We start from the raw sequence: 25,079 nt of genomic DNA, 5'->3' as shown, positions 1-25,079 counted from the left end.
GCTACTGCGCCCAGACCAACTCACTTTTTCACTGAACAATGTGTTCAAATATCTGTCTACACTGGCATGGATGGCTGTCTCGTTCCTTTACAGGTGCTGCAAAGCACCCAACAGAAAGGTTTTACCATCCTTTGTTTAACCATTCCTTCATGGATGGAGAGTTAGGCTGTTTCCACACTTTGCTACTTTTTTTTTTTTTTTTTTTTTTACAAGCAATGTGGCAGTGAACATTCTAGTGTATGCCTTCTGTGCATACATGCAAGAAGTCTTTTGCAGCCTGTGGAATAGATAAGTGATCTTAGACAAGATAGCTGGAAAAAAAATAAATTAATTAATTGCTTGACCATGAAGTAAGTGTATTATTTATTTTCCATAGATACTATCTGCCCTTGGATGTGGCTTTTCTAACTTACACTTCCAGTGGTGTTTTCACTCTTCCCTGCCATACATTTTTACTTTTTAAAAATTTAAAAAGTATTGTTGTTCTAGCATATAAAGCAGAGGTTTCCAACCCCGAGGCCGTGGCCCATGGACCATTAATACTCCATTGCCTGTTAGGAACCCGGCTGCACAGCAGAAGGTGAGTGGCAGGCGAGCGAGCATTGCTGCCTGAGCTCTGCCTCCTTTCAGATCAGCAGGGGGTATTAGATGCTCAGAGGAGCGTGAACCCTATTTTGAAGTGCATGTGCAAGGGATTTGTGTGTGCACTCCTTGTGAGAATCTAATGCCTGATGATCTTCTAAGAACACCCACATCCTCGGTCCATGGAAAAAAAACATCCTCCATGAAACCAGTCCCTGGTGCCACAAAACTTAGGGACCACTGATATAAAAGATAATCTCTCACTGTTATTTTCATTTGTGCATGCCTGATTACTGATTAGTCCTTCAGTATTCTGCACTGTCCAGTCTGACCTCTGACATCTGACTTCTCCACCAAAACCTTTCTTCTGAGCACCATCAGTGACACCCCTGCCTGTTTCCTGATGCCGTGGGCACTCTGCTCTCCTAATGTCAGTCAGCACTAGGCACACTCCACTGCTCCCCCACATCTTTACTTGCACATACCAAGGATTCTGCAACAAATCTCTCTGGGCTTTCCTCAGACTCACTGAAATTTTCTTCTTACTTTCAGTTACTGGCTCCCCATCATGTGACTACTTGTAGTTGAAGTTCCTGAGAACTCATCCTTGAATCCTCTTCTCCTTTATACTGTTTCGCTGGGTAACAGTATTTGTTTCTTCAACAGGTGTACGTGGATGTATTAGATCATGCTGCTAATAAAGACTTACCCAAGACTGGGTAATTTATAAAGGAAAGAGGTTTAATGGACTCATAGTTCCACATGGCTAGGGAGGCCTCACAATCATGGCCGAAGGCAAAGGAAGAGCAAAGGCACATCTTACATGGCAACAGGCAAGAGAGCTTGTGCAGGGGAACTCCCATTTATAAAACCATCAGCTCTCGTGAGACTTATTCACTACCACAAGAATACATGGGGGAAACTGTCCCCATGATTCAGTTATCTCCACCAGGTCCCGCCCTTGACATATTATTACAATTCAAGGTGAGATTTGGATAGAACCACAGCCAAGCCGTATCAGTTGACAATTTTATTCCTGGCCCAGAACCCTCCTCTAAATTCCAGATATGCATTTGTAGCTACCAATGTGGATGGTCTCTGAACTTGGAAATTGAATACGTCCTAAGTAGAATGCTTGATCCTTCCACAACCGGCCCATTCCCATACTCAGTTATCTCCATCTCAGTTACAACAGAAACCTAGGAGTGATCCTTGATTTCTCCTTTTGCTGAAGTCCTACAGCCAACCTATGAACAAGCCTGTCTCTAAAGCAGACTACCTCCAAAATATGTCTTGAATCTACCTGTCTGTCTTCAACTTCCTTGTCACCCACCACTGAATGCTCAACCACCACCAAGGCTCATCTGAATCTGAATCCACCTCCTGCCCAGTGCCCTTCATCTATTGCTGCACCCATTAAATTCATTCTCCATGAGACGGCCAGGATTATCTCTACCAATGGAAATCCTAACCATGTCAGTCCAATGTTTAGACCCCTTCAACGTTTCCATTTGCATTTGGAAGAAAATGCAAAGTCCTTACCATCATTTACAGGCTTGCCTGGATGGTCTGGTCCCTGCCTCCAATCCCTCTTCCAGATAACTCTTTCTTTCCATCACTACCTTCAGTTATTCCAATCTTTCAGCTCTTTGAACATGCCAAGTTCTTCACAGCCCCAGGACCTTAGCGTATGCTATGTTCATGCACAGCCTTTTACCTGTATTAGTTTATTCTCATATTTTCCCTTTCTAGCTCCTTCAAGTCACCTTCCTATATGTGACTTTTTGGTCATCATGTCTAAAGTAATCTTCCTCCTTTACCTCTTGTGTCAGCTTTCGACTGTTTCCTTCAAAGGGTTTGTAATCATGTTATTTATTTGCCTTTATCTTTCTTTCCTTCCCCCATTACCTTATAATCTCCTTGATTGCAGGAAAGTGATATTTTTCTAGTTTACCTTTGTATTCCCAGTCCCTAGCACTGTGTCTGTGTTTAATAATTTTTGTTGAATTAATTATTAATAAATCAAAAACTGAATAAATGGATAAATGAAGAACTGACTTCCTTCCCAGACAGTCCACCTTCTTTAACAAGGCTATCTCACTCAGAAAAAAATCTGTCTTCCTGTTCCTCAACCTTGATGTCGCAGAGAATGAAGGGACTCCCAGGTCCACTCAAGTCCTTCAGTTTGTGAGGGCAGCTGTCACGGCCCCCTTTAGCCTCCCCTTTCCCATTGACATAAATCCCCAAAGGAAGAACAGTTCTTTCTTCCTCATGTTTCCTTCTATTAAATACCTGGCTTTCTTCCTGCCCTCATTCACCTCAGCCAAGTGAAAAGAAACCCATACATCCTGCTGCACACCTATTGTCCTGCTGTCATTACTGACATCATCCCTTCCCCTCTGAAAAGTGACACCTTATATATAAATTATGTGGTCATACTACTTATGAGAAACTAAGAGGTGTGGCCCAACTGCTCTCTACCTACTTTCCACTGAAAACCAATAGAATTGAAGAAAGTTTTTATTTTGCTCTGTTCCATCATGATTCATTCTTCTTCTCTTTCTCCTACTCCCTCCTTCTCCTCCTCCTCCTCCTCCTCTTCCTCCTCCTCCTCCTCCTCCTCTTTCTTCTTCTTCTTCTTCTTCTTCTTCTTCTTCTTCTTCTTCTTCTTCTTCTTCTTCTTCTTCTTCTTCTTCTTCTTCTTCTTCTTCCTCTTCATGAGTGGCCCAACTGCTCTCTACCTACTTTCCACTGAAAGCCAACAGAATTGAAGAAAGCTTTCATTCTGCTCTATTCCATTATGATTCACTACTACTACTCTTCTTCTTCTTCTTCTTCTTCTTCTTCTTCTTCTTCTTCTTCTTCTTCTTCTTCTTCTTCTTCTTCTTCTCCCTCCTCCTCCTCCTCCTCCTCCTCCTCCTCCTCCTCCTCCATCTCCTTCTCCATCTCCTTCTCCATCTTTCTCCTTCTCCTCCTCCTGTTTCTTCATGTGTGGCCTGACTGCTCTCTACCTACTTTCCATTGAAAGCCAATAGAATTGAAGAAAGTTTTCATTTTGATCTGTTCTATCATGATTCACTCTTCTTCTTCTCCTCCTCCTCCTCCTTCCTCCTCTTTCTCCTCCTCCTCTTTCTCTTCTTCTTCTTCTTCTTCTTCTTCTTCTTCTTCTTCTTCTTCTTTTTCTTCTTCTTCTTCTTCTTCTTCTTCTTCTTCTTCTTCTTCTTCTTCTTCTTCTTCTTCTTCTTCTTCTTCTTCTTCTCCCTCCTCCAAGAGAGAGTCCTACTATGTTACCCCAGCTGGTCTCAAACTCCTGAACTCAGGCAATCTTCCCACCTCAGCCTGAGAGTGCTGAGAGTACAGGCAAAACCCACTATGCTCAGCCATGATTTATACTTTTTTGAGAGCCACCCTCCCTGTAGTTCTGACTATGACATGCGTGACTGTAATTCTCATGGTCTCATTCTGTGCTTTATTCATTTGCAGAAAGAATCCCCAATTAATATCAGCTTTATCAACAATAAATGTATCAAAAACAAAAAAAGTCTTTGTCCTACTTCTTAATAGGTTCATAACTCAAGTGGGAGAGAGGGATTACCCCTATTACCCCTCCCCTCAAACACTGCAATTAACTTGGCAAAAAACAAATTCTTTATCTACTCCCAAGGTCATTGTTATCAATGGATGCTTCCTAATCCAGACAGGACTAATAGTGGGATTCAGTCTGAAATGATGACTAAGCCCAAGTGGCATAGCAGTGCTGGTGAAGGAAGATGACTCGTTAATAGGGGTAGCAATGCATACTTGAGTTATTCATAAAAATATGATGTGCACTGGGTCTGCCCTCAGGATCCATCTGGGAAGGTCCTATGCCTGACTATCACATTGTCCTAGCCCCATCAGCCTAAAATCAATAGGAACAACTCTGTAGTCCAACAGTCAGATTTACTGAATTACTGCAGTAAGAGAGACTGTCCATCAGGAACCTGAGCCATACCAAGGAAGACATGATTATAGGATTGGGGGTAAAAGTAATATTTAGGCAAAATTTAAATGAAGCAATGTTTAGATGGGCTCAAAGCAAAAAGTGCTGTATGGAGAGAGGTCTGCATTAGGTCAGAAGTGTAAAGAAGATCTAGGGTCTGTGTCCTGGGAAAATGCAAAGTTAAGATACATGTAGAACGTTGTGACCAGAAACCTTTTATCTGAAGCTCTGTTCACAGGCTGGAGATTGAGGCTGCTTCTCTGTGTCAACATGATTTATATTATTCAGGCAAAACTGGGATACTTCATTCTTGTTCATACAACTTGAAAAGTCAAATGTCCAATTGTCCATGATTGTAAAGAACAAAGTCTCTTAGTGATAAAAAAAAAATAGTAGCCACTCAAAGAAGAGGAATGTTATGATACTATAGCTGCAGCATATTATTGGGAGAGATATTATTGCTTGTTAATTTGTGGTGGGCTTTATCTGTGCCTTGTTATTCCAGCCTCATGTTTTTACTTTCTAAACACAGTGTATCCAGTGGGGAGCATAGAGCAGGGTCCCACCAACTCACTATCAAACAAGAAGCAGCTGTCCCTTTGATTCCAGCACAAGCAAAGACCCTCATCAATGGCCAGGACAAGGCCAAAGACCCAGCAGTGAGCTTGGGATCAGAGCAGCTTCCAGCATGAGCTGGGCCAAGGAGTCCAGACACCAGTGTGGATCGGGGTCTCCATATTCCAAAGGACGTGTGGTTTCTCTAATAGCCCCTGTGCTCCTTTAGCCAAAGAAGCATGTGAAGGCTTCTCTCTTTAGAAAGCTGCTTCCTGGTGAGGCTTTGGGTGGGGAAATATCAATGGTAGCACAGGTCAGACTGCTTAGAGATACTCAAGGAAAGAAGGTGAGGGAAATCCCCAGACAGTAAAAATAACGAAATGGAATTACATCAACATTTTGAGGGACTCTCCCAAGTCGGGTTCCTGGATGCTGTTCCATCTGAACATGAGCACTCACTGAGGTCAAGAGTACACCTCCTAGAGCTGAACAAAGTTGGCTCCACCTAACACACCTCTGTACCTCAGAGCCCAGGGCAGGCCACTACTGTGGGCATCCTTGTCCCTAATAATAGAATCAAATTCCCTCTTTCAGAAGTCCAGAAGAGGGAGGCATCTTTCTGAAGCCTGAAGCATTAACTCCCAGCTTTTCCCAGTGCCCTTTTCCCAATTCCCAGTGCCTGGAAATGAAGAGGGGTTCAGTGGAAGACACTTGTGATTACTATTGCCTACAATGTATAAGGTTTATATTCAGCACCTGTGAGTCCAAACTTTGGAGTTGCCCGCTTCTAGCTATATGGATTCAGTCAAGTCTCTTCACAGCTCTGAGTCCCCAATTTCCCTTCTATAAAATCAAAATAATTTTCAGGGTGGATATTGTGGTTAAGAAGTATAATATGCTCAGCACATTATTCATTCAGCAGAAAAAATGCACATAGACCAAGTACATTAGTGTCACACTACCTCTGTCTTGAAATTCATTTGCATCTCTCCACTCTCTTGCTTTTTCTCTTGGATACTGAGTTCTCTCAGGCCCTAGATCACTCTGGCCTTTCCCCAACATTTTTTTTTCTTTCCAAACTTTAATTTTATTATAGGCTACCTTAATTCTTGATGACCTTGTTCCCTCTTCAGCCTACCAGTCCCCTAAAAATCACCTTTCCTGGAATTATCAACATACAGAAAAACATAAAAGCTGTTCTCAGGGAGCCTCCTAGGCTCAGAAGCTTTGTCCCACACAGCGTGCTTCTGAAACCCCTCTTGAAGGAAGCACTCCAAATGCAGAGGAATAAATCCAGGATGATTATTCAAAAGATTCAGTAGATAAGATAGAAGACATATTAATAATTTGGCAAGGTTTAACGTTGTTTTTAAGATAACTAAAAAGATCCAATTGCTCAAACCCTATGTTTTAAAAAAGATAGATTTGGCCAGGTGCGGTGGCTTATGCCTGTAATCCCAGCACTTTGGGAGTCTGAGGCGGGTGGATCACGAGGTCAGGAGATCAAGATCATCCTGGCTAACACAGTGAAACCTCGTCTCTACTAAAAGTACAAAAAAATTAGCTGGGCGTGGTGGCGGGCGCCTGTAGTCCCAGCTACTCGGGAGGCTGAGGCAGGAGAATGGCATGAACCCAGGAGGTGGAGCTTGCAGTGAGCCGAGACTGCCCCACTGCACTCCAGCCTGGACGACAGAGCGAGACTCCATCTCAAAAAAAAAAAAAAAAAGATTTGATGACAGCAAACAATAAGAATTTCTCTCTTTTTGTTAAAGACACCACGGGAAAAAGTTAGCAGATGACAAGTTGAAATAAGATAGTTGCAATAACTAAAACAAATAGTGAATTAAGACTTAAAAATACGTAATAACTTTCTGCAAGCCAACAATAAAAAGGAAAGATATGATAGCATCAAGAGAAGAAAATGGGCAAATGCAATGAACAAGCAATTCACAAAGCAGAAACTCAAGTGGTTAATCTGATCCTGAAACCATGTTGGATAGCAAATTTTCAATTACTGTGGCATATATTTCACTACATCAAATTGAAAAAATAACGAGTTCACCTAAAAATCCAAATTAATACCCCATATATCACCAAAACACTCCTGTACTGTAATGACATGTCATGTCATATATCACAATTTCTGCACTAAAAAACTAAACTAATTACTTAACAACTAAGAACTCACTAGTGGGTATGTGTAGATTGCAGCAATACTCCAAAGTATATCAGATTCAACTACAGAAGAAAATGAAAAGCAAAACAAAACAGGACAAACAGAAAAAGACAGAAAAGATGTCATATTTAATTCTGTATGCCAATGATCAAAATAAAGGTGAATGGGCCAAATTCAATAAAAAGACAAAGACTATCAGATGACTTGTTAAACCAAACACGCACACAGGTCTAGCTATATGCTGTTGATAAGAGGTAAGTGTAAAGGAAAATAATCCAAACAGGTTGAAAATGTAGGAATTGATGAAGATATATGTCAAGCAAATGTTAACACACAAAAAAAGCAGCAGACAATATCATGTTACATTGACTCTAAAATGCCATGGATTGTAAGATGTACAATTATTTTATGTACTACCAAAAAAGAAAAAAAAATTGCTCAATTATAATACAATACTTTCTTAGAATCATACACATAAATGGAGCTGTTTTAAGGACATATATTTATAATCTAGTATTCTTTTCATTCACAGAAAGGTAAATATAAATGAAATTAGTCAATTAAAGTATTCCTAAAATTTCTTACTTTTTTTTTTTCCTTTTTTGGAGGCAGAGTCTCACTCTGTTACCCAGGCTGGAGTGTAGTGGTGTGATCTTGGCTCACTGCAACCTCCGCCCCCCAGGTTCAATCAATTCTCCTGCCTCACCGTCTTGAGTAGATGGGATTACAGGCACGCACCACCACGCCCAGCTAATTTTTGTATTTTTAGTTGAGGTGGGGTTTCAACGTGTTGGCCAGGCTGATTTCGAACTCCTGACCTCAGGTGATCCACCCACCTTGGCCTCCCAAAGTGCTGGAGTTACAGGCATGAGCCACTGTACCCAGCCCTAAAACTTCTTACGTTTTGAATGTGATTCTGCTTAATCACTTCTGACTCAGAATCACCAATGTTTGTTTCCGATAAAACTGTCCTGTGCCAACAAGAGTACTGGTGATACAACATTTCTTAAGTTATAAACCCTTGTCTCCAGACATCATTCCAAGCTGCTGACCTCCATTCAGCAACTTTTGATGCTGTTGCTTTTTTAATTTACAGGATGCGTCAATAGAAGGTTCATCACCAACAACCAGGATCATATTCCTTCAAGGAATGGTTTTTCTTGATGATGTACTGAATGAAACAGATGGGGAATATTTGTCCAACCATGGCATCGGAAAAACCAACTGTATTTGCAAATGCATAGGCAACGACCACTATGTCATGACTGCCACTTGGCTGACAATATAGTAAGATGCCATCCATTGTAGTAACATATATTTAGGTTTCAGAGATGTTAAAATGAAAAAAAAAAAAAAAAAAAAAAAAAAAAAAAAAAAAAAGGTGTTCTCAGGTGATGAGGTAATGGTATGCACAGCCAATGAAGAAGTTAAGAAAAACAATAATGGTTCAAAGATGAATATTTCATTGGGATAAAAGGTATGAAACAAAAAGAAGATATGGCATACATGAACCTTTAGGTACCAAAAAACTTAGAATTAAAGTAATCTAAGCAAATGGTATAAAATAATAACATTATTTGATTAAAAATACAGTCATAGTAAGGTAATTTAATACTCCCTGTAAACAACTGATAGATCAAGCAAAAAAAAAGTAAGAATTAAAAATACGAAGAGTAAATAGTTAACAAAATTCAACTTATAAATATATAAATACATATGTGTTATATTGTATGTACCTATTAATCTTAAAATATTAAAATACATAATATATAAATATGTAATTCTATGTAATATTATATGTTCATATTTTGAAATACATATAAATAAAATTGTATATTTATGTATGTCTAAATTTATACCTGGGGATCCGTGTTAACTTTTCTTAGGTTTGCATGGAAAACTTATTTTTAGTGCACAAAGTCACAAAGGAAATATCAAAAAACGATCAAAGTTGATGTAAGGCCATTCCATCTAACCATAGGCAATAATAAACATAGACGATTCTAAGGTAGCCCCCAAATAATCCAACCACTTGGGAATTTAGAAATTGTATATATAATCCACATTTTAAAGGAAAATAATAATCAAAACAGATTGAAGTTGAAATAAAGACAATGAAAACACTGCATCAACATTATAGGATGTGTCCTGATATCTCTTTGAGATCCTGATTTTAATTCTTTGGGATGTCTAATGAGAAGTGAGATTTCTGGGTCATATGGTAGTTCTACTTTTAATTTTTTGAGGAACCTTTATATTGTTTTCTATAGTGACTGCACTATTTCAAATTTCTACCCAAACTGTACGAGCGTTCCAATTTCTCCACATCCTCGCAAACACATTGGTTTTTCTGGTAATAGCCATTCTAACAGCTGATATCTCACTGTGCTTTCAATTTGTATTTCCCTGATTATTAGTAAATGCTGAACATCTTTCCATATACCTGTTGGCCATTTGTATGTCTTGGAAAAATGTCCATTCAAGTTCTTTGCACATTTTTAATCAGATGTTTGTTTGTTTTTTTGCCATTGAGTTGTGTGACTTCCTTACATATTTTGAATATTAACTTCTTATCAGATACATGGTTTCCAAATATTTTCTTTCATTTCATAGGTTGCCTTTTCACTCTGTGGATTGTTTCTTTGGCTGTGCATAAGTTCTTCAGTTTGACATCGTCTCACTTGTCTACTTTCACTTTTGTTCCTTGTGCTTTGGTGTCATATCCAAGAAATCTTGCCTAGATTCATGTTATGAAACTTTTCCCCTATGTGTTCTTCCAGGAGTTTGGGCTGTTTCTGGTCTTACATTAAAATCTTTAATTTATTCTGCACTCTCATGTTCATTGCAGCATTATGTACAATAGCCAAGTTATAAAAACAACCTAAATGCCCATTTATGGATAAATGGACAAAGAAAATGTGGCATATGCACACAATGGAATATTATTCAACCTTTAAAAAAAAGAAAATCCAGCCATTTGGGACAATATGGAAGAACCTGGAGTATATCATGCTACGTGAAATGAGTCAGTCAAAAAAGGACAAATACTGCATGATTCCATTTACAGATAAGATATCTGAAATGGTCAAATTCATAGAAACAGAGAGTAGAATGGTGGTTTCCAGGGACTTGGGAAGGAGAAATGAAGGGATGCTCTTCAATGCATACAATCTTCATTTAAGCAGGAGAAATAAGTTCTAGAGTTCTATAAAAGAGTATGCCTATAGTATACTTTATTAATTATATTGTACATTTAAAAATTTATTAGGCAGGTATATCTCATATTAAGCCGTAATACAAATAATTATAGGATGTATCTCAAGGCACACTAAGAGAAAATGCAATGTTTTATGTATTTATAAGAAAATAAAGGAGAATAAAAACGAGTAGACATAAATTTCTAAAGTAGTTGAATTGCTTCTTCCAGAAAACATCCAGGCAACATCAAAGATGGCCAGATTCCTCCCCAGCCCTGAGTTTAGGTGACCAAATACCCCAGTTGGTCTAACAGCTGCTCCATACATCCCGGTTTATGTCCGCTAACCCAGTGCATTAATAGACCCCTTTCACTCTCCTAAGTGTTTTGATCATCCCATAAGTCTAGAGAAATTACCAAGACAGGGAAAGGCAGAGGAGAAACAGTTCTACTTTTTTGTAGGAACCATGAGAAATGAAAAGCTCAGGGAGCGCTATGCTGTCACCAGGAAAAAATGTAATCTCTAACATCAATGTGGTCACTCAAATGCTGAATGGAAGAAGACATCAGGATAGGATAAGGAGGTTGGGGCAATGCCTGCACGGCCCTGGAAGTCATCAGTGTGCTCAGGAAAACAGTATTTCCACATCTTCCTACAACACTTAGGGACAAGTAAAAATATAGTGGAAAGTAAACATTACAACAGGACTACACAGATGAACTATTTTTGGAATCATAATATGGCAAGAAATAAAATTTCAACTAATATTCTGTAAGAAGAATACTTATTTCAAAATAAGAAAGGATTAAAAACAAGTCTTCAAAATCAATGTTCTCTAGATGAGTAGGAGTCATGTCAGTTTATGGTTTGTGAGTTCACAGGAAAAACTCTCAGAAATCCTTGCCGGAAGAGGCAGGGAGGGTTTTTCAGCTAGCTGTGCACCTGCGCTGTGCACCTGCATTGTGCACTGAAATACGGAGTGAAATTTCTATTAGTGAAGCACTATTTGTCCCACCCACCCCAGTAGTGAGGCCTGGAGAAACCCGAGTTTAGGAAGATACCACCTTCCCCAACAGTCTCACTGGTTCTTCTTAGAAACAAGAACCTTCATGGAAGCCTGCTTTACAAACTATAAAACTCCTTAGAAATGCAAGGAGTCGGTATTACAACCACAATATTCCATTAAAGCCATTTGATTCATAAAAGAGCCACTGAGATGACAACATTTTTATTTCACAAATTTAATGCTTTCGAAGTCCAGTGATAACACTTTAGATGAAAGCTTCATAAACCACAGCAGGTCTTCACCCAAGCCAGCACCAGCATATGTAACTTCACTGAGATGTAAGCCAAGACCAGGAGCGGCGCAGCTTTCTTTTTGGTCTCCTCTTTCTGATGGAACATTTATATCTGCTTCTCCTTGTCAAAATCCAAAAGGTCTTGATACTCCATCACAGAGGAATGTATCTGAAAATCCAGAGACCTGGACTTAAAATTCAAGAGTCACCACCCTCATTTTTACTTGGAGCATTATTAGCAAGTATGTTAAGTAGAGCTTTCTTTATTATTTTTGTAATGGTGCCATATTTCAGCCACCTACTCATGGTAAGGCCCTCAATTTCCCTGGACTATTTTCCACATGGCCCCAGGGAGAGGGACCAAGTCCAGCACTTAGGTCACTGCATGAATATATTGGGAGGCAGCAAGATATTCTTAGGTGGCAAGTCCAATAACAAATTCTCTCTGCCCATTCCAGGCTAAGATTATACTAAGATTTTCTCTGCATGGAGACCAACCTCCAAACCCAACTGACCTTAAAACAGCATAGTTAACCCAAAGTCAGTAGTGTTGGCTTTCCCCAGTTCTTGGGTAAGGATGAGAGGACAGCCTCCTTCAGAGCTGACAGCAATGAACCAGCCAGGGAAGGCCACAGACTCGAAGGTGGAGTTCCTGCCACTCTGGCTGTGGTAGAAGAGAAAGGACTTCACAGGCTCAGGTTGGTTGTACAAATCCATTATATCCTTTTCCTGAAGGGTGTGAAGGAGACACGAGCAAGAAACATACCGTTTGAATGTTTCACATTCTTTACACACTGATATTCCATGCCCAAGGATAGCATTCCCTACTCATTGAAGCAGCTTGGAGGCCTCTGTTTCATATTATGGAGTAAAAATCACACATCTTAAAGTATTTTCTATATGTTAAGATTGTGGTTGAAACTCAGGCTACAAATTTCAGTGGCTCTTAATGTGAGGCTCTGAAAAATGTGTTGACATGAAAGTTTTTGACAATACAAAGCATTGATTGAGCCATTATATTTGTTGTTCAGAAACAGAAACTTAAAGAATATTTATGTAACAATTACTGTAAATTTCAAATTAAAACATAGTTATTTTCTGTCAGGGTTCTGCACCCTCAGCACTATTGACATTTTAGGCAAGATGATTCTTTGTTGTCAGGGTCTGTCCTGTATAATATAGGATGTTTAGCAGCATCCCTGTCATCTACCCAATAAATGCAAGTATCACACTCCCATCCCAGGTTGTCACAACCAAAACATCTCCAGACATTGACAAATGTCCATGGAGCAAAGTCACCCTTGGCTGAAAAACACTGTTTTATATCTTGTCATCAAATTGAGTGTCTGCCTATGCTTGTTTAGTGAAAAGGGTCAAGAGAGTTCCTGTGGTACACAGAGGCCTGCTATAACTATCTTTTTTTAATAATAGAAAATTGCAATTATTAAAGTGTTTGTTACAGAGAATTATGTTTGCTCACTTAAAGTTGCAATGTATTTTTTGCCAAAAAGATGTTTTAATAAGTTCATATGCTTTGTGATAATTAACTGCTAAAATGTCCTTGCTGATTTTACTCTGTGTGTGTGTGTTCTATTGAAGTTAGACATCGTCCTTGCCAAATTAATAGTATTTTTGCAAATTAAAATTATAAGTCATTTCAGTAGGTTTGTTTCAAAACATCCCTGCAACTTTTCTTAGTCTTTCATAACATATACAACCCCAAGGAAACCAAAAATAAAAATGCATGAGCATAATAAGTACATTGTCTTTTAAAAGATCCTAAAATCTAAGTTTCCATCAAATAAATGGCAGGACCTGTCTTCCACACTCACCTTCAGCTGCAGTGTGGGCTGGTCCCCGGCCTTAGCACACATCAAGCAGAGATTGAGCCCATTCAGTCCCAGGTAGATGGGGTTCCCTCTGTCTTTCTCAAGGGTCTCCACATGTCGGCATGAGATTAAGGAAATAGTGACTGGGAACGCGACGTGAAAAGTGGTGTTCAGGTGCCATTTCCAGGGTGGTACCTCTGAGCTACAGTTTTAAGGGAATCTGCTAACTGACACCCACAGTGCACTCACAGAGTGGTCACCTCGCCACCCACCACCTAACCCAGACACCCATCCTATGTCTGGGGAACACTTTCCATTAGAAAAGTCAGTCTTCCATGGATTCAAAAACTGGTCTTCCCATAGATTACTCTCTTTTGTCCTACTCTTACTCCTTGAAGTATCTCAGAATATGTCTTCCACTGTTTATCATAGGCTGACCCTTCAGTCTCCCTTAAGCCTTCTCTCTCTCCTCTGACTTCATGACCATAGTCCCAGAACAACCTTATTCTCACCCTCTGTTCATTATTGTCTGTGAGATGCTCCTCTCTGTAGATATGCCCAGTTAACAAGCCCACTGTGGAATAAAGTCTGAGCACCAAACACAAAACAGCACTGGCCAAAGGAGCTGCCTTTGGCAGACTGTGGCTACTCACCTGGAGACACACGGTCCTTCCTCGGGACTGCTATGAGGATCTGGTCCTGAAGAACCCACACCCGATGATTGATATCCTGAATGCTCACTGGCTGAGGCATTTCACTTTTCGACACTGTTGAGAAAGTCAAAATGTAAATTAGTAAGAATGAGAGCACAGAGTATCACCCCCTTGTCAATTTTTCGCCCTTGCATGAGGATCTTTACCTTTTAGCATTGTGGTGGTGTTGCTTCAGAACTGCCAAGGATAGGAGTCCTTTTATGTGCAGACCGACCCCAAGAGAGGACCTGAGTCAGTCCCAAGCCACAGTTTAACCCTGGGTCAGAAGGAAGACCGGTGGCCAGCCCAGCAGTGACCCCAGTCAGAATCTCTACTCCCAGAACTCACCCAGCACACTTCCTTTCTTGGATGCAGTCTACCTCCAGCAAAAGCAGCTGCACCTATGAATCCTGCTCAGCCCTAGGCCCAGGAACTCTAATATGGCAAAGAGTGCCAAAGTCAAAGACCCAGAAGCAAGACAAAATCAGAGGTCACCAGACTTTCCAACATAGGCCACACTGATAATGTTACGAAGGACCCTGTATCCCTACCATTATGAACTATGGCTTCTGCTGCATTATGAACTATGGTTTTCTGACAGGCTGTAACAGGGCCCAGGCCTTTTATCCACATGGGCAAGGAAGGAAGTTCTGCCTCACTAGGGCTGGGACTGCCCAACACTCAGGATATTTTCTAGTTCCTGATGCCAGAGGATTTAGTGACTCTTTATGTGAACAGCATGGTTAAGACTTATCCAAGCACCCTGAAAAATGAGGACATGCTAAGCTTTGAAGAGCAGGAAATATAGTCACAGATACTGAGTTGAGAAACATTATGGGACTTATTCAGGGCCAATGACTCGTCTCTGATGCCACAAAATGAAACAATGGAATTATTCCTAAGAGTGGGAGCCCCCAGTAAGTGCACGGTAGACTGAGGAGGGATGGGTCTCTTAAGACCTCTGTAGCTTCTAACCAGTCCTGGTCCACAGACACTATATTCTTGGTCAATTTCAGACCAGAAGCACATTAACTCCAGTGACCCTCCTCCAGCTTCTCAGAGCCACTGTGCATGCTGCTTCTCCACCAAGGAGGTCTTACTGTAGCAAAGCCAGCTCCTGAGCACCCTAGTCACCTCAATGGACTCCCGATCACTATCCCTAGTATAGGTAGCGTGATGGTTAATTTTAAGTGCCAATTTGACTGGTTTAAGGAATACTTAAAGAACTGGTAATGTGTTAGTTTGGGGTGTGTCTATGAGGGTGTTCCCAAAGAAGATTGGTGTGTAAGTCAGTGTACTAGTGGGGAACATCTACCCTCAATGTAAGTGGGATCCATCCAACTGGCCAGGGGCCTGGATGGTGTGAAAAAGACAGAGAAAAGGTGATTTTCTGTCTCTCCTAGAGCTGGGACATTCTCTCCTGCCCTTGGACATTGTAACTCCAGACTTTGGACTCCAGGACTTAATATCAGCATCTTCCTGGGTTCTCAGACTTTCTATCCCAAAGTGAGAAACATTGGCTTCCTAGTTCTGAGGCTTTAGGACTTGAACTGAGCGTGTTACTTGCATCCCAGGGTCTCCAGCTTGCAGATGGTCTGTCATGGGATTCCTCAGCCTCCAAAATTGCATGAGCTTATTCTCCTAATAAATCCCCTTTCATACAAGGGGTCGTGAAAAAGTTCATGGAAAATGTATATTATGAAAAAATTATGCGTGGATTTTGAATTATTTTGCACCAAAATAAACTAGTACTAACTTGTTATAAGATGTTTGAACAGGATCTAGTTTGAGGCACTAAGAAAGGTAAGACATCAGTTTGAAAAGAGCCCCTCTCAGAGCAACATGAGTTCTTCTAAAACTGAAGCAAGAACAAAAATCAAATTTATGGTGAAATTTGGGTGGACAAATGGTGAAATCATTGATGGCTTATGAAAAGTTTATGGGGACAATGCCCCAAAGAAATCAGCAGTTTACAATGGATAACTCATTTTAAGAAGAAGTGAGACAGTATTGAAACTAGCACCTGCAGCAGCAGACCATCCACATCGCTTTGCAAGGAAAAAACTAGTCTTTTTGTGCCCTAATTGAAGAGGACTTCACATTAACAGCAGAAACAATAGCCCATATCATAGACATCTCAATTGGTTCAGTCTACACAATTATAACTAAAAAATTAAAGTTGAAGCATGGTGGTGGCTCACACCTTTAATCCCAGAACTTTGGGAGGCCGAGGCAGGCAGATTACCTGAGGCCAGGAGTTCGAGACCAGCCTGGCCAACATGGTGAAATCCTGTCTCTACACAGGTTTGTCAGTTGACCATGCAGAACCCACTTATACAAAAAGTCAGCCCTCTTTATCCACAGGTTCAACATCTCTCAGTGCTGGTTGGTTGAACCTGCAGATACAAAGCACCAACTCTGTGTGTGTGTGTGTCTGTGTGTCTGTGTGTGTGTGCCTAAACACACATCCTACTGATTCTGTCTCTCTGGAGGCTCCTGACTAATACAGCAGGGAAGGAAGCCTGGCTGCCAGATGCCCCAGTGCTCTGAGCTCACAGTACCTGACATTAGGTCTTCAACAAAAGGAAGCTGAAGTAATACTGTTGATGCTCTGCTCCACACCTTCAACAACCTGAGTTCACAACTGCTGTTGGAGATCCTAGCATCTGTCAGCTTCATACCTCTAGAGCTTCCATCTCAGGGGCAACTTCAGTAAGTGGGGAAAGAAACTGGTAGACAAACGTTCAGCCTCCCCATCCTCTGATACGATAACACTGAGGTTTCTCAGAGTTGCCCCATAATAGTAACAAGGTCACTAGCATTTTCTCTATTGGATTTCCTGGAATAACCCCCTAAATGAGTTCCCTGCATCCAGGGTCTGCCTTGGGGAGAACCCAAACTAACCCAGTAGTTCGGTGTTCAAAAGCAAAATACTTGTATTCAAAAGATGTGCATTCAAAATCAGATTTTGGAACTGTGTCCTTGGAGAAATTCTATCACATCCCTCATCCTCAGATGACTCATGTGAAATGCATTACACCTTGCTGGGCTGTCATGTGGGTTAAAGAAGAGCATGAAAACTCCCCATAAGTGACAGCTTCCTGGAGCAACTGACCTAATGAGTCCCCTTTGTCTGTCACCAAGCTCCAGATTGACCTGTTTAGCTCAGTCAGTGTTTTTTGCTGTGACTACCAATAGATCATCTCGGATCTTGGCTTTTATGCCACTTCATCAATGACTTACCTGCCAGCAGGAGAATTTCCTCCTGTTTACACCCTATCTCCTTCCCAGATATTCTTACTACATGGTATGATATAAAAGGCCATTAAAATTTCGTCCCGGGTAGCCCCACAGCCATCCCCTCAAGAGTGTGAAATCATGTATAGCACGAATTTAAAGGTGTAGCAGATATCCCTGAGTCAAAATTAGAATTTGGAATCAAGCTGAGTTTATAAAGAGGAGCTTCCTCAGGTCTCCATTAGCATAAGATGATTTCCATACTCAAAGAAGAAAGTTCGGAGCCTATGACATCAGCCCCACTCTCTCTACACAGAACTGAACTCACATGAATATTTTGGGGGAAGAAGCCCAAGGTCCTTCCATAGGTATGAAGATGTAAACAGCCAAAACATATTGGTTTGGATGCTGCACATATGAATGCAAACTCATTTGTGACAACAACTAAGATGTAGGTCCTTTAAAATTCTTATTTCATCCCATAGATACTTGGAGCTCTATATGGCCTGGGTACTTAGGCCACAGTGCCATCAATGGAGGTGGTGAGTGCTGTGGAGATACCAGATTGTTCAGGACCTGTACTTATTTCTCTCTAGCATGGAGGAAACATCCTTTATAGCCAAAAGGGTGAATGCTCCAGAGAAAAGACACTGAGCCAAATACGATGAAGGAAACTTCTCGCTCTGCAAGAAAAGAACTCCACAGGAGTAAAGCTTAGAGTTGCAGCCTTATCTCTCTCTTCAGTTATCCAGAACTAGACCTGTCTTGGGATTTCATTCCTTTGTCCATTCCTATCTATCCTTCATTACTCACTTCAAGGTTTAATATAGTCACCTCTACCCTGCAAATCTTTCCCAAATCTTATAGCACAATTTCTACCTTTTATTTTGGCTACTATTACTCATGTATTGCCTAATCATTAGATAAAATTGTCCTTGTTGTGTACATCTTTAATACTCAAGGTGTACTTTATGGATGATACACTGGCATTATTTTGAAGCTTGCCCAAAATTCAAAATCTCACGTCCTACGGAGACCTACAGAATCAGGATCTAAAATAAAGGAACAATAAAACCACAATATGCTCTCTGCTGATATAGTACACCTTATGCTCAGTACTGTAGTCACACCAGCACAAAAATAAGGAAGTCAGTGCATAGGGTTGGGGCTGGGGAGGTGACAGGCTCATGAAATCTAGATTGCCTTTCTCCAACCTCTGAGAACCATGGGGAGGACTGTCTTGGCATTGAACAAAGGAGAAGAGGGAAAGAAAAAAGAAAAGAAGCCATTTCTGGAGGGTCGTGGCCAGGAACAGACTCTCACAAAGATTTTCACACTGAATACTCATAGCTTCATTGAGCTAAAAACACTCAAACTGTATTTGATTTCATGTAGGTCAAACTCTTTCCACAAGAAGCAAAAAGAAAGTCTCTCTAGAGGAGGGAAGAGTCACTTACATACATTTTCAAAGGCACAAGTCACACATAGTTAAAGATTACCAGGCATATGAGTAAACAAGGTCACAAGAACAACAAGAAAAAAGAAACAAAGTAAACAAAACAAGATAGCAGAAACATATCTACACAAACTTCAGATTTTGTAATTTTTTTACACACAGCTTAAAGCAACCATCCTAACCATGTTTAAGAAACAAATGACAAACATGAAAATATTTTTCTAGAACAGAAAACTATGGAAGGTGACAGATTTGAAGGAGTCAAGCAGAACCTCTATGACTATATGATAAGTAAATTAAATTAAATAAGCCAATAGCTATATTTAGCAGTAAGCATCACACAACAGAAAAGAGAATTAGCAAATTTGAAGACAAATGAGAAGAAATCAAGATTGCAGCACAGACACAGGAAAGCAGAAAAATACAGAGGAAGGTGGGAAAATGTGGAGAATAAGGTGAGAAGATGTAAGATATTGATTGGAGTCCTAGGAGGAAAGATAAAATAAGGCAGAGTAATTATTTAAAGAGAGAATGGCTGGGAATATTCTCAAACCAATAAAGACACCATTTCACAGTTTCAAAAACCACAATAAATCTGAAATAACATAAGTTTTTTAAAGATTCACTTCCAAACACATTAGATTGAAATTTTATAAAACCAAAGGCAAAAATTAAATGTAAAAGTAGCCGATAACAAAAACTCACTACCTTCGAGGGAGCGAAAGACTGACAACTGACTTCTCAATTACAACAATGAAAGCCAAAAGACAATAGAGTGATATCTCAAAATGCAGAAAGGAAACTCTTCCAATGGAATTTCATATGCTGCAAAATTTCTTAAGTTTTTCAGATTAAGGGCAAATCAAGAACGTTCTGAGACAGAAACTATATCAGGCCCCTCCCCTCTTGGAAGGAAAGCAGTTTGTCCTTACAGGGATGAATACATAGTCTCGGTGTGGGTTTGCTCTCCTACACTCAGAACCTCAGCTGTAACCACTATCCAGGGGCCTGTGGAATCCCATACAATACAACATCCAACCAGGGACTCCAAAACAACATAGCATCTAACCAAAACACAAACCCTATAGTGAAGGAAGAGCCGAAACAGGTCCATGATCATTAAGTGAACTTAATGGTATACTAGTACATTTTTAATAACTGCCTCTCCAGAAAAAAAAATAAAAGCCCTGATTTGTAGTATTTGTCAATTTCCTTGATGTAAATACTTCTATAATGGGCAATTTCAAGCTGCCAACCAACTCAAAAAATCCTGAAAATGTAGTAATTGACCCCTCAAAGTCAGTATAAGCCTGCTCCACTACTTCCCTGGACTCACTGGTCAACTCAAAAGCAGCAAACACGATGGAACATTGAATGGCCTCCTGGAGGTATACCTGGAACACCATGTAAGTGGTAATACTGTGGAAGGATGGGCTGCCATCCATCAGGATGCAGTATATGTAAGAGGAGGTATAGCTGCTTTTACATATGAAAACAGGGAGGTATATGTGTGTAATATTTGTGGAACCCAGGTGATCCATTTGGACACCTCTTGGTATTCCCTTGACTAACTAACTGTGAATAGACATGCAGTAACCCTGGCTCAAAAAGTATATGACTGCCAGAGTGAGGGGTTTGATCACATCCCCAGGAAAGCCACTAAGACCTGCCAAGCTATTAGTTGAGGGTAAAGGAAATTTAGAATAGACAGTGGAGACAAAAGATGATAAGAACAAACTGTTGGCCCCACTATAGAAATGGGTGCTGTAGTCCATTCACTAACATTCCTCTGCTAAGTTTCCCTTCAGGTAGACACCCATGGGAAGCATGGAGGATCTGCTCCCAAACATATATAGAGGATGGGGTCCATGCAGCGTAAGAGTGGATTGTGAGCATGGAGGTGTGACTCTAAGACTTCCCTTTAAGAGAACCTGTTACAAGGAGAACAGCTGGAAGACAACCTAAGCTGCCAAAATTTTGGGTTCATGGCAGTGCTCCTGCCAAGAACATTCTTTTCTTGGACTGCTCCCAGCCAGTGATGGCAGCCTTTCCTACTGATGTGGAATGCCTTTACAGACAAACTTTTGCTCTAGGGCTCCCCCATGTGCCAGGTTGAGACTTTCTCAGAGCTTCACAGGTACACTGCGGTCTGATGCTCTTCCTACCCACTCCTCCTTCCTTCTCTCTCTCTTTCTCTCTCTCTCTCTCTCTCTCTGACAGAGTCTCGAGATGCTCTGTTGCCCAGGCTGGAGTGCAGTAGCATGATCTCGGCTCACTGCAGCCTCCGCTTCCTGGGTTCAAGTGATTCTCCTTCCTCAGACTCCCAAGTAGTTGGAACTATAGGCACGTGCCACCATGGCTGGCTAATTTTTGTATTTTTAGTAGAGGTGGGGTTTCACTGTGTTGGCCAGGCTGGTCTCGAACTCCTGACCTCAAGTGATCTGCCTGCCTTGGCCTCCCAAAGTGCTGGGATTGCAGGTGTGAGCCACCGCACCTGGCCTTTCCTTTTCTCTTTTCTGTCATTGGTGTCGCCCTGCCTCACAGTCTGAAGCTCTCCCTGCCTACTCCTGATCCCTTTTTTGCCCTTCAGGCATGTCCCCCATTAAATCTCTTAACATCTTCTCATCAAAGCACCCAAACTGACATGACATATCACCATGAATCCCAAGAATGTGAATAAGCAAGATGTAAAAGAATGCATACAGTATTATTTCATTTACATAAAGTTTAAAGCATATACAACTAAAGAATATCTATTTTAGGGACATATACATAGATGCTAACACTATAATGAAATTTACGAGAATAGTTGCCATCAAATTTAGGATGACAATTACATCTGTGGGAAGGAAGAGAAGAGGATAGAATAGAGGATGGGCATACAGTTCTTCCAAAGTTCCTAGTTCTGTTTATTCAGCTGAGGGATGAGTTTATATAGGTCCCTTTTATTCAGGCCTTGGATATATTTGTTACAAATATTCCTTCTTACCTACTCAATATTTATCTTACACCATAGAAAGAAAATGGGTTCTAAAGTAATTTCCTGGATTTCCTGGAGATGATCAGGACAATACAACAATAAGTATTATTGTTTATTGTCTTTTAACTGTTTTTGATATTTACCTCCATATTTATTTGAGTTTATTGCTATTCTTTATTGAGTGTTTACATAATCTCATTACTTCATTAAATTTCTATAGAACCTTTTTAAAAAGCCATATGTAAATCTAAAAAAAAAACAATATAAAATAATAAATATTTAAAAGACAGAAATAAATCAGACATCAGTAATAAAGATGAAAAAATAAAGTCAGTTATATGAGAAAGCCAGAAAGTCTTTTATCTAAATCTTACAGAAAGAAAAACTAAAATAAAATCCTTTATGACCATTTTAAGTGTAAGTATACTACATTAACATTTAAAGAACGAAAACATGTAGTCCCTCTGCATAGACTTGGATTCCAATCCAAGGCAACATCAAAGCAGGGTCCCACAGGCAGAATGATGGTGCATCCTTCCAGTGCAGAAAAGGACGGTTGCTTTCTCAGGCTATGGCCTCCAACCCATTGGTAAAATTGACAATCACAATTTGCTTAAAACAGAAAGAGTATTAACAACAAAAGGAAACTATCTTAAATTCAAATATCAAGGGGTAGACAACTTACTTGAAAATAGTTCACTCAAAGACCATGAACACAGCCTGAGTTTTCCATATAGTACAACAATGAATTTTTTCATCAATCCTCTTGGCTCTGCTATTTTCATCTCCAGAAACAAATGTTTCACATAAACGTAGTCTGTTTTCTCAGGCTTCAAAGTCTTGTTAAAAAACAGAGTAGTCATTATTTCCTGCTACTCAGAGAAAACCAGTTTTTACTCTTTTAATTGTTTTTGATACTTGCCTCCATTTTTCAAAGTACTATGGGCGTGTTGCTACTTTTTTATTTTTCGGTTTGAGCCATTATGTGTTAACATCCTTCCATGGAAAATGGTTTTAATTATCATACACAGCTCATCTAACTCACTACTACACACACACACACACACACACACACACACACACACACACACTCTTTCATCCATGCATTCTTCCAAAATGTTTATATCATGATTTTATATAGCGTATACACTATTGCAATATAAACATTACTGACAATTAGGCCACATAGTAAATTACGATTACATTTTGTCTCCTGAATAACTTAATGTTTTCTCTAGAATTAAGAACTGCTGGGGGGAGCCAAGATGACCAATTGGAAGCAGCTACAGTGTGTGGCACTTATGGAAAATAACAAAAAGGGGTGAGTAAATACAGCATCTTCAACTGAAATATCCAAGTACTCATATTGGAACTGATCAGGGAAACAACTCAACCCACAGAGAACAAAGGAAAGCGGGGGGGGGTGACGGTCCACCTGTTAGCGACACAGAGACAAGGGAATCCCCATCCCCCTGCCAAGGGAAGCAGGAAACCACACTTCTCCCATGAATCTTTGCAACCCTCAGATCAGGAGGTGGAGTGAGCACACATTACCGGGACCTGGGGTCTAACACAGAGCTGCTTGAAGTCCCCGCTCAGCAGCTGCTCAGGCATGCACAGAGACCCAGGACCTTTACATACTCCACTAGGTCAGGTGCAGTGGCTCACACCTGTAATCTCAGTAGTTTGGGAGGATAAAGCAGGAGGATCACTTGAGGCCAGGAGTTTAAGACCAGTCTGGGCAACATAGTGAGACCCGCCCTCTATTAAAAAAAAAAAAAGAAAGAAAGAAAGGAAAAAATAGCCGAGATTTGTGTTGCACACCTGTGTCCCCAGCTATTTGGGAGACTGAGGCAGGAGGATTTCTTGAGCCCAGAAAGTTGCAGTGAGCCATGATTGCACCATTGCACTCCTCCAGCCTGGGCAACAGAGTTAAGACCCTGTCTCAAAAAAAAAAAAAAAAAAAACTCGAACAATAATAGTGGTTTAATTCTTCCTTTGGCATCTAATAAAACTGGTCTTTCTCTATAAAGTCTACTATGTTGTTCTGGTCTAGTTTCAAAAAGTATAAACACACTGAAGTTAAAACATGAAGTATTAAGAGTACAAGATGGCATAGGGGCCAAAAACCATGAATGAGGGAGTCAACAGTATGGCTTATATGACCCCCCACCCCGTAACCTCAGCCACCTCATACTTCCTAGAGGCACACACAGGAAGCCACTGGCAGCCACTGCTCAAGGCTGCTCCAAGATTACATGTCACCTGGACCTAAGAGTGACTTGAAACAGCAACCTAACCCACCACCAAGCTGGGCTGTTTTCTCCAAAGGAATTCCCAACTGCCTTCTGCAATAGAATTTCTGTGCAAGTCAGCCACAGACCCTGTGGGGACATAGTTTCTCCAAGCAGCAGTAATGTTTAGAGATTAATACTGAAAGCTGCCCTTTGTCTGGCTACCATCAAGAATCTGCTACAGCTCCTCATCTTCAAACCACCTCTCCAAGCTTGGGATTGGAGCCTTGGACTCCTCAGCAGTCTCTGGGCAAAGGTTGGCCAAACAGACCAACTTAAATTTATGAAGCTTTTTCTGGAGTAACAAGCTGCAAATACTGGCAATGGTCTCTCTGTTTTCGAAACCACTGAAACAGCCTGTGTAGTTTCTTTGTTTACACAAAGACTTCTGAGAGTTCCTGTTCATCCTCTGCACTCTCGTTCTATTGCTTTCGATGTTCCAGAAGCACATGAATTTCTGAATTTAGAAGTGTCTTCGCTGTTTCAAACTCTTCAGGAAACATGAGCTGTTAAGTGTCCTCCTCTACATTGCCAGCCTGCGGATCGCTGCCGCCTGCTGCCATCACTGTGCCACCACCCACATCCTTAATTTCTTTTTATTGCTGAGTAGCACTGAATACACCACAACTTGTTTATCTATTCACTGCTTGATGGAAATTTAGGTTCTTTCCAATTTGGGGATATTATAAAATTTTATTTGAGGATGTGAACTTTTTATACAAGTCATTTTCCTTCAATTTGCTTTTAAATCACTCAAGAGAGAAATTTACAAAAGTAAATGTCAAAAAACAGCAGGAGGTA

At 40.5% G+C, this 25,079-nt stretch overlaps 1 protein-coding gene and 1 pseudogene across 1 annotated transcript; both read right to left on the bottom strand.

The window, feature by feature from the left end:
- Nucleotides 1-12,306: 12,306 nt before the first annotated feature.
- IL36A (interleukin 36 alpha) lies at nucleotides 12,307-14,910 on the bottom strand. Its single transcript, XM_015433412.3, has 4 exons — nucleotides 14,479-14,910; nucleotides 14,273-14,386; nucleotides 13,623-13,762; nucleotides 12,307-12,519 (listed from the first exon to the last, which is right to left on the bottom strand). The coding sequence occupies exons 1-4, from the start codon at nucleotides 14,486-14,488 to the stop codon at nucleotides 12,307-12,309; spliced, it is 477 nt and encodes a 158-aa protein (XP_015288898.1). The 5' UTR covers nucleotides 14,489-14,910.
- A 9,501-nt stretch (nucleotides 14,911-24,411) lies between these two features.
- On the bottom strand, nucleotides 24,412-24,841 carry LOC102122665 (DNA-directed RNA polymerase II subunit RPB4 pseudogene; annotated as a pseudogene).
- Between the last annotated feature and the right edge of the window lie 238 nt (nucleotides 24,842-25,079).

The sequence above is a fragment of the Macaca fascicularis genome, chromosome 13, assembly GCF_037993035.2.
Source record: "Macaca fascicularis isolate 582-1 chromosome 13, T2T-MFA8v1.1".
Classification (NCBI taxonomy): Eukaryota; Metazoa; Chordata; class Mammalia; order Primates; family Cercopithecidae; genus Macaca; species Macaca fascicularis.
This window is presented reverse-complemented; position numbering and strand designations above follow the sequence as displayed.

Bases quoted from the DNA above. Each gene is read 5' to 3' on its own strand.
- IL36A (XM_015433412.3), bottom strand. The intron at 13,763-14,272 runs GTGAGTAGCCAC...TCGCGTTCCCAG, and splicing joins GAAGGACCGTGTGTCTCCAG to TCACTATTTCCTTAATCTCA. The intron at 12,520-13,622 runs GTGAGTGTGGAA...CACACCCTTCAG, and splicing joins AGCCCACACTGCAGCTGAAG to GAAAAGGATATAATGGATTT.